The sequence below is a fragment of the Mus caroli genome, chromosome 7, assembly GCF_900094665.2.
Source record: "Mus caroli chromosome 7, CAROLI_EIJ_v1.1, whole genome shotgun sequence".
Classification (NCBI taxonomy): Eukaryota; Metazoa; Chordata; class Mammalia; order Rodentia; family Muridae; genus Mus; species Mus caroli.
Window position 1 is genome coordinate 54,555,167 of NC_034576.1, and position 10,005 is coordinate 54,565,171.

The 10,005-nt window shown below is 38.1% G+C and overlaps 1 protein-coding gene across 4 annotated transcripts in view; it reads left to right on the top strand.

The window, feature by feature from the left end:
- The window catches only part of Ano5 (anoctamin 5), an 86,697-nt gene extending 80,776 nt beyond the window's left edge, over positions 1–5,921 (top strand). For all 4 annotated transcript variants that reach the window (XM_021168193.2, XM_029480216.1, XM_029480214.1 and 1 more), the window contains one exon: positions 2,725–5,921. In XM_021168193.2, coding sequence (XP_021023852.2) covers positions 2,725–2,946 — 222 coding nt within the window. In that variant the 3' untranslated portion in view covers positions 2,947–5,921. The remainder of the gene's footprint in view (positions 1–2,724) is intronic.
- Positions 5,922–10,005: the final 4,084 nt, after the last annotated feature.

A 10,005-nucleotide genomic window follows, 5' to 3' on the forward strand; every position in this document is an offset into this window, starting at 1 on the left:
ACACACACACACACACACACACACACACACACACACACACACATAAACACACACACTCCAATCTTCTAACCAGTAATCTCCTTTCAAACTTTGGTTTGATACCTAATTTTTTTAGATTCATTTTTCAGGAACTTATGAAGGAAAATTACAAGTGGTTTGGTTTTGAAATATTGAATATTTAAAAGTTTCCTACAAATATTACATTCTTTTTTTCTGGTATTAAAAGCCTGAAATTGTTTCCATTATTTTTTTAACCTTAAATTTAACAATCTTGAAAATTATTTAAAACATTGCTCCATTTTGTCCAGCTCCTAATGCTGTTATAAAGTACAGTGCCACCCAGTCTCCTTCATTATGTGTGACCTTAAAATGAACAAACTCTTAGAATTCCCTCACCTGCCAATCTGAAAGATCACAAACAAGTTATTCTCTATTGGACAACATGGTTGTTGTAGATGCTAACTTAGTCCCCTAGATATGAACACACACTCTTCAAGTTCAAGAGTGCAAACATACAAACAAAAAAGTCCTTTCAAATTCTTCCTTCCTCTTTTTTCTCTCTGCTACAATGCCTGTCTTGCCTCAAATGTCAGTGGTCATGTTTTTTCACCTGTAAGAAATGGGACTGTGCCTTGGCTGTCTTCATTAGCTTTTTTTCCTCTTGGCTCCTCTTTGTTTTGTTCTTTTACTTTCTTTTTTTTTTTTAAAGTCAAGCTGTCCAGCCTCAAGGAGCTAGCTGGGTTTTATTTTTCTATTTTTTTAAATATTTTTTATTACATATTTTCCTCAATTACATTTCCAATGCTATCCCAAAAGTCCCCCAGTTCTTTTACTTTCTTATCAGACATTTTACTGTACTGTGGATAGTATTGTCCATTCAAGAGTCAGAGGATTAAAAGGAGAAGGTAACAAGCTTAGTGTGTGGAGGTAGTAAACCCACCTTTCATGAGAAACCCACTGTCTTAGGGTTTCCATTGCTATGAAGAGACACCATGACCATGACAACTCTTATAAAGGCAAACATTTAATTAGCTTACAGATTCAGAGGTTTAGTCCATTATCAGAAAAAGAAGCATGGCAGCATGCAGGCAGACACGGTGCTAGAGAAGGAGCTGAGGGTTCTCCATCTTGATTTGAAGGCAGCCAGGAAGAGACTGTCTTCCAGGCAGCTAGGAGGAGGGTCTCAAGGCCCACCCCCACAGCGACACACTTCCTCTAACAAGGACACACCTCCTAATAGTGCTACTTCCTGGGCCAACCATATTCAAACTATCATGCCTACAAAAGTTCAGTCTGTAGTTCTGCTATTCCAGATGCAGAAAAGATGGTCAAGCCTAACCAGTATAAAGCAGTATTGGGTTGATGTTCACTTATTTAATAGAAAGAGGGGGGCTAGCAAAATGTCTCAGAAGGGGAGTGCTTGTCCCATCTTGACAATTCAAGTTGCATTTTTGAACCCACATGAAAGAATGAGAGAACTAGCTTCTGTATGTTGTCTTATGACCTCCACATGGCACCAAAATGTTCACAGATACATACAATAACTAAATAAGTAATTTTAAAACTATAAGGGGAACAGTCAGAAAATATATCCAAGGGTACCCAAGAGCCTGGTGTTGACTTCTCCTGAGGTGTCCACAGTTTATCAAGGCATTCTTCTTATATGTATTTCACTTTATTTTAATTTCATTTTATGTGTACAGGTTTTTTGCTGCATGTAATGTCTGTTTATTACTTGCACGAAGTGCCCACATAGTCCAGAAGATGGTGTCAGATCCCCAGAAGCCAGATTTACATTTGTTAGCTACCATGTGGAGCTGGGACTTGAACCCAGGTCCTTTGGAAGAGCAGCTGATGCTCTTAGCCATTGAATCATCACCCAGTCCCATATTAAGACATTTTTTATACATTTTTAAGCATATGAGTAGAGAGAAAGAAAAATACTCAGAATTAAAGGAAAAGATTCAAACCAAGTGGATATGGGCTCCACACTATGCCACAGCCTGTGGCCCTGTGTTCATGGCTTTCTGGTATGAACATAAAACCTCCTCACATACTTCCAGAACATTCAACTGCTCCTCACAGAAATATCAAACTGATGATCTTGTTTTATTCTTCCCTACACTAATGTCTTCAGAAGGCCTGGCCCCTTCATTCCTGTTGGGGATTTAGCTCAGTGGTAGAGCACTTGCCTAGCAAGCACAAGGCCCTGGGTTCGGTCCTCAGCTCTGGGGAAAAAAAAAAGACAGAATAACAAAAAATGTTCTAATAATCTAAAATAAAATGACTGGTATGCCTTAGGTTTCCACTTCACAATAAGTCACTAATTACATGGTTGAGTGTGAGCTTTCCTTTCTAAAGGAAGTTAGACAATTTTTTATTAGGTTCTTAGGACAAGACACAGATAAAGTAGAGGGTATATATTTTTTTAAATAGTCATGATCCATTTCTCCAATTGGTTATTTAAATATAAAATAAATATACATTTATTTAATTCCATTGTTTGTGTGAAAATTACAGGATAAACACATGTATGTATTTGCATATGTGGGTACACATATGCATGCACACATATATACAAATATGATAAACTTTGTGCTTCCTATGTCCAAGAGAATTTATCAGAATCTAACGGTACCTGTAAGAACTCCTTGGTAAAATTCTCGGTGATCCTAACAGTATATCTGACTGATCTTCCTTTATTTCTCTCTCTCTCTCTCCTAGCACGTCGTGTTTCTGTTTAAATTTTTATTAGCCTGGCTGATACCAGATGTTCCTAAAGATGTTGTGGAGAAAATCAAACGAGAAAAGTTAATGACTATCAAAATTATTCATGACTTTGAGCTCAACAAGTTGAAAGAAAACTTGGATGTTGAATATGGTAACATCATGAAGAATGTTTTAGTAGATGAAGACAATTCCCTGAAAGCTAAAACTATAGTCTAATCCACAGACAAGTGGAGAAGCTTTTAGCCCCTTCTCTATCCACCGTTGCCTCTGGGTTTCAGGCTGGATGCTGGAAGACATGTAGCCATTTGTTTTTCTTTCCTTCTTTTATTTTTAACTCAGAGTGTTTATGCACTTTAATAGAGGTTGGCAGTGTGCTATCAGAAGAGAATATAGGCTGGCATCATCTCCTGGGTGATCCCAGGATTCTCAGGGGTCCTGTAAACAGTTACAGGTGGAGCCTGTGAATTCAGAAATCTAGGAAATCATGGATTGTTGCTTCTTAAAGTGAAACCATGGCCTTGGGGGGGAGGAGGTACTCTGCTACCACCCAGGGCAACTGTACATCTCTACTGTCTCCTACTGAGTGTTTTCTGTCTCCCTCCCAACAAGAAAAAGGTTGTTTCAAAGAGAAATATAGAAAAGAGACCCACCATGTCCTAAAACATCCGCTGTTGTAAAACACACAAATGAAAGCCAAAATCAGAAATCTTGAGAAATCTCATCTACTAACAAACACTGGATAAAAATCATAGCAGCAGTGCATCTTTAACAGTGTCCGGTGAAAGTTAGCTTCAGTCAGAATCCCAGATAGCCTTTCCTGGGAAATGTAGAATTCTTTTTCCATGAGACTAAGTGAATTTTTATAAAAGATAGTCAGACAGCTTTTAAAGGTAGTGTCTCTGCTCTGTTGACTGTTTTCAATACCATGGTGGCTGCAGGTCTCTAAGTTCAGGTATTATATGAAGCCAGCGTGTTTTCTTAAGAGTTAAAGAATGCAAGACAATACATAGAGATTAATTCATTTGATTATAAAGTGAAACTTATAATTTCTCTAAATGCTGATTTTGCATCATGAAGCCTTTTTGAGCTCTATCCATTTGTATAAGTTGGGCACAAACTGTTTACAAAATGTGACTCTTTTGCTATAAGGAAACTCCAAACCTTGTATGTTTACAGTATTTTCAAGGGCTACATCGCCCTTCAATGTCCAGTGCCTTCTTTCTGTGCCCTTGACACATGAGCAATTGTCTAGATGACATTGATTTGACATGATACAATATTTCAGATCTCAACTTGTCACCTCTGTCAGTATTGTGAGCACAGAGTTTATCACCAAAACATAATCAACAAAGTGAGAAAGTGATGGTGAGGTATCAAAATGACTATTTGTTAAATGATCCCATCCAGACTCAGGGCTTTGTGGATACCTCAATTCTTGTCATTGGTTCGGTTAATACGATATCACATATGTGTCTGTATGTAACTTACCGTCAGAGTGGGAGACATAGTCCAACTATAGTGTACTCTAATCTTTAGATTTAAATTAGAATTCAGCTATAAAGGAGTATTTTTTTAATCACATACATACAAAAAGCTTGGTCACATGATTTTTAAAAGAAGTGTTCACTTACCAATAACAGTATTTTACAACATAGCTGATATCACAGTATTAACTAACTACTGATAGACATTAAGTATCTAAAACTGGGGATTATGGATTTTATAAACATGATAAAAGAGTTAGCACATCACATTATTGACAATATTGATTTGTCATATACTAGGTAGATTTTGTGAGCATGTTTGGGTCACTTGAAATGATTTCATAATTCAAAGATAATTTTGTTCTATGGAGATGGTCAACTTAAGACAACCATTTGTCTTGAGGATGATTCAAGCCACAGGTGTGGCTCTTACAGCCTGTCAAATCACATGGTTACCACCATGCCTGTCACACACAGTATGCATTACCTTCTTCATGGTGCTAATTTTTTAAAAGGAAGATTATAGGGTTTGTTTTTTTTTGTTTTTTAGAAATATGCTTTAATTTTGTGGCTTGAAAATATTATGAGGCTAGACTGCAAGATAAGGACAAAGCTGACTTGCAAAGCTGCCCACACACAGCAGGTTCAAAACCAAGACAAACACTGTATATCCAAAGTAATCGTAGAAATAAACAAAGCTGGAGTTTATTCTCCAGCAAGCACATCTTAAGCTTAATCTGTGACTTCACTATCGAATGCATCGGTAGATGCATCACATTTGCCCTGTACTCTCCCACTGAGCACTTTCTTCTGGTTTCATGACTCTGAGATGCTAGAGTCACTTTCGGGAAAGTCTGCTAGCCGAAACCGGGTGTAGTTTGTCACAGCAGATTTGCTTCCCTTCACCCACCACATTGGTTGATGTAGGAATGCTAAGCTAGGTGCTCCTGACTCCACATGAACTCTAGGCTGGGATCCTTTAATCCTTCAAAGAAGCAGTTAGTCTTCAAGTGCTGAAGCCCCAAGCCACACAACTCTTTTCAAAGTCATCATCATCTCCATTGTTTCTTTTCACACAAAACCCCAAATCCTTCACATCACTTACTTCAGGCGTCAAGAGGAGGGGGCTATCATTAAATGAAATGATCTGAATTTGGCAGTGTTTCTGGACTCCTGGATTTCAACCCCTCCCTTTTTTTTTTTTCAAGAGGGAAGAGAGGTGTTGCCTCTGAATCTCATGTGGAATTCTTTGGGATACAGCTGTGGATAGGAATATACAAATCTCTTCTCACTGATATGCCAGTTAGTAAGAGGGAGAGAACATCTGGAGAAATTCCAGGTGGACAATTACTGTGTGTCAAAAGAAAGCGTTTACTTGCAAAGTGTGTTTGTAGGGTCAGGTACTGCGAACAGCCATTGATTCTGCTCTCCAGAAACAACAGTATTGGTCATTCAAAAAAAAGACAATCCATTGCTTTGGACGAACCTCTCATTGTTATTATGTAATTGAATGATGCCGTGAAGGGAGGCATTGCACTGCCAGACTTTGAACTCTGCCACAAGGAATCAATAGAACTATCGTGTCACTGTTTTTGCAATTTGAATGTACTTTTTTGTGTAGTAATTAAAGTATGTCAGTTATTTTAGCATTATGTGAAAATTAATGACAATGTTTAAAACACAATGTATAGTATGGCCTAAACTGTGTGAGATACAAGTGCCCATTCCTCTAAATATGTCATTGGATGCAGGCTGCAGCTCTCCTGATATGAGATGCTGTGTCCTGAGATTAACTCAGGGTATACAAGCTTGGTCTTTCCTCCGGCCTTCCCCCCCCCCCCGCCCATCCATCCCATTCTCCCTTCCTTCCTCCTCCTTTGCTTCCTTCCTCTCTTTCTCTTTCCTTCCTTCCCTTTTCCTTCATATATTTCGGTTCTCTGCTAAAGGGAGGATGTGGGTATTCAGAAAAAGTTGTCTTCAGTTATTGACCTCAAAAGCCAAACCACTCAGTGATTAAAGTAACAAATTACTTCAAATATGTTGACACAAATATCCTTTTCATTTCTCTCCATTTCATTATTTGTTAACTCTATTCCCTATGCTACAGCTTTTTTTTCTCTCCCATCTATTTTTCCTTCCCAACTTGGGGGGCATTGTTTTTTAAACCATCTTAGTTCATTTAGCGCTATCTGAATCAGCTTGGATTTAGAGCTGATTTCTTAAATGAAGAACTTTAAAGAAGGCTTGTCATGAAATATGATGTTTTGCAGAGACTTCTAAACACACCCACTTACAGGGTTAGCTCAGAATGTCACTCCCAAACAGTCAGCCTGGCCTACCACCAGTTGCAAAGTTACTTAGGATCAGGGCAGCCAAACCTCTTTAGCTGCTCTAGTCCTGTCCTTTCTGATCACATCTGAAGATTGTCAGTTGAGTAGCTTTACACCTTTAGTTCCCACTTCTTAAAAATATTATATTCACTACATGCAACCAATATATATTTAAGGCCAGAATGCTCAGATGCCAAATGAGCGTATCACATTCTAAGTACTTTATAGATTGATCATAGGATCATATAGGATGTAAATAATGAAGCAAAATTATAAATATTATGGGGGAAGGCATTTCTTTTGAAATTATAGTCTGGGATAAAATGTACCATTCTGTGATCCTGAAACCTGGCTGTGGACAAACAGGAATCTGCAGGACCATCAGGCATGGGCATGAACTCCCCTGAACTTCTGCACAGGGGCCTTGGGTCTTCTACTGCTTATGTCAATCTGCAGCCAAGTTCCATTCATGGGAGCCCAGGGCTCATCTGGAGTAGACATATAGGAGAAAAGAGAACAAACTGGCTAGGTGGATTGTATGTTCATCATACCGTGCTGATCTTCAAGAAGAGTCACATAAAGAAACCTTAGCTGCTTTACTGCTGTCTGTCATTTTGGCATGTAAAATCTGGTTACATTTTTCATCTCTGTGACAAAATACCCAACCAATACATATTAATGAAGGTGAGATTTATTTGGGCTCACTGCCTCCTGAGGACTTGGCTTCTCATCTTGGGGAAATCATGATAGCAGAGCATGAGGCAGCTGGTTTCGTTGCATCAGTAATCAGGAGGTATGAATATTGGTTAACAGCCCACTACCTTTCATTAAGTTGGGGACCCCAGTCTATATATGACGCCAACCATATCCAATGAAGGTGTCTTCCCTCCAATGTAAACTTATCTAGAAACACCCAGATGTGTGTTTCTAGTAGTGATCCTAAGACCAGTCAAATTGACAGGATTAGCCATCTCAGATCTTATAGGAAAAGATTTCTTGGACAAACAGGTACAGACCACTATACAGACCAAAGATATCCCTACGCTTAAGCTTAGTAAGGCTATAAAGCATTCAAAAAGCATGTTCAACAAAGTAGATGAAGTTTATCCCCATAAAATGTTCTCAGTAAATTTAAAACAAGTTCTTATAACTCACATTCAAAACATTTTAAATGTCAGATCATGTACAATCTCAAAACCAAACACAACTAGTAAACTTCATAGAACTGAAACCTAATCATTTACTTTTTTGTCTACAACATCAACCAAAGGAATAATAAAACATAGCCAGGAAATATGCAACAATTCTTGGAATACACCATGAGTCAGAAAGCAATGGAATTAAAATGTATGTGATATTACCAATTACATCTTTTCAAAAGTACCTCATAATGTAATATTTGCGTGATGAATTCATATCTTCTGGTGGATTGTTTTTATTGTAAACATGCAGCTACTTTTAAAACCCAGAAAACCATGATAGCATCCTAAGAAGTGGGAATAAAACAGTACAAAAAAGACAAGGAAAACCATGACAAAAAAAAAATACCTAGAAGTCACTCTCCATCCTGGCAGCTTATTGGAGTTCTGCCCTTACTAATCAGCAGTCCAGGTCCAACAATAATAGACTGGGTTTATCCAGGCAGTTGTAACCATGAGAAAAGGTGGGCAGGAAGTGGGCAAAATGGTTAAAAACAGAATTAATGTATTTGTTGTACTAGGTTACATACAGGCATCTGCATGCAGATGTATGTTATATCTGAACACATTCTTGCCTGCCCCAAAAATTTGTAAATAATTTGCTTCATTTGTTTACATCTCATGAAATAATAAAAATATGCAGTTTGTGAAGAAAAAATAATCAGCCCTAAATACTTGATTAAAAAACATCAGAAAATTATAAAAACAGAGGACCCAAGTGCAAGCATTCACTGGGAGGAGAAGGGCAAGCAGGGAGGTAAGTCCACTGTGTGGTGGATTTTCCATGTGATAAAAAAAAAAATGGAGCTTCCCAAAAGGAGACACAGTGAGTGAAAGAAAGCAAAGCTTAGCTGAGCTTCCAATACACTTAGCGTGTATTTGGAAAAAAGATTTAAGTATAGGGTCCAGCAAGGACCACACGTCCTCACGAAATCCCTGAGAAGTCTATGAGGACATGAAGTGTAAGGACACAGAAAGGTCAAAAATAAGAGGACAGAAAAGATTTGGGAAATAGTAAAATCAACTCATGTTCACATTATGCAAAGACAGTTACAAGGCAAGGTGTAGTACTGTAAAATGAGATTTTGTTAATAGAATGGTGATTGTAAGAATGTACAACTATTTTAAATATGTACCCAGCTAATAACAGGCAGGAATCATATAAGAGAAATGCTTACTGAAGGAGCCAAACTGTGGGGTGAGTGAACCCACAGTTATGATGGGAGCTGTTAATGTTTTCTCAATGAGTGATTGGCTACACGGAAAGCTGGAGGCAGTGAAGACGATGGAAAATTCAAGCAATCCACTTGACAGCTGACATGGCATCTAACAGTTGCAGAACAGACATTCCTTTCAAGTGTTTGTAGAATATTGTTCAAAAGCATCTTGGACCACATGGCAGACAAAATTAACCTCACAGGACTGAGCTCGCCAGGGTACTTGCATCACTGTAGTGAGTTAAACTTATTGAGAGGGAGCAGCAGTGACTCGGAAATGTTTGGAAATGAAACAGGGAAAACATTTCTTACTGACATATGGATGAGAAGAACCCACACACTAAAGACTACCCCAGAACAGATGGGGAGTCCCATTTACATGTGGGTGGAAAACAGCTCAACACAGTTTTAACAGAAATACATAATGACTTTAGTCCTCACATTATTGGAAAAGGAAGCTATCAAAACAAAGTTTGTTGTTTGGGAACATAGATAGGTGTGAATTGGCTAAATAAACCCAAAGAATTGGGGAGGGGGGATTATGAGAATTCAGTGAACTAAAAATCAAAGTCTGAAAAGGTAATAACACAAACACTGACTGAAATGAGTAAAATTGTGGGGCGGGGGGAGAGCAATAACAAACTTCCCCATTCAGGAAAAAGTGGGGCTGGATAAACTGGAAAAAGAACAGGGGTAATAGATACATTTGATGTTTAAAAAAAACTAGAAAATTATGTTCAAGAAGTAACTCCCTGAGAACATGGAAATCTATACCACAGATAAAGACAGTATTTGCTAAAGAGAAGATTCCTCCAGATTAAGTAAGGAAGTCCGATACGTCAAACTTTAAAAGATAGTTTTACTGTACCAGTAGGCGAAGCACATAACTAGGCATTTCACAAAACACATTATGAAGATAGCTGATAAAACATGAAAAGGCTACCAACATCATTATAAATAAGAAGATGTGACCAGGCCAGCACAGAAACTTAGAATGAAAGGCATTGAGAGACAGTCCAGGTTCATCCTTGTTGCTGTGATCAAA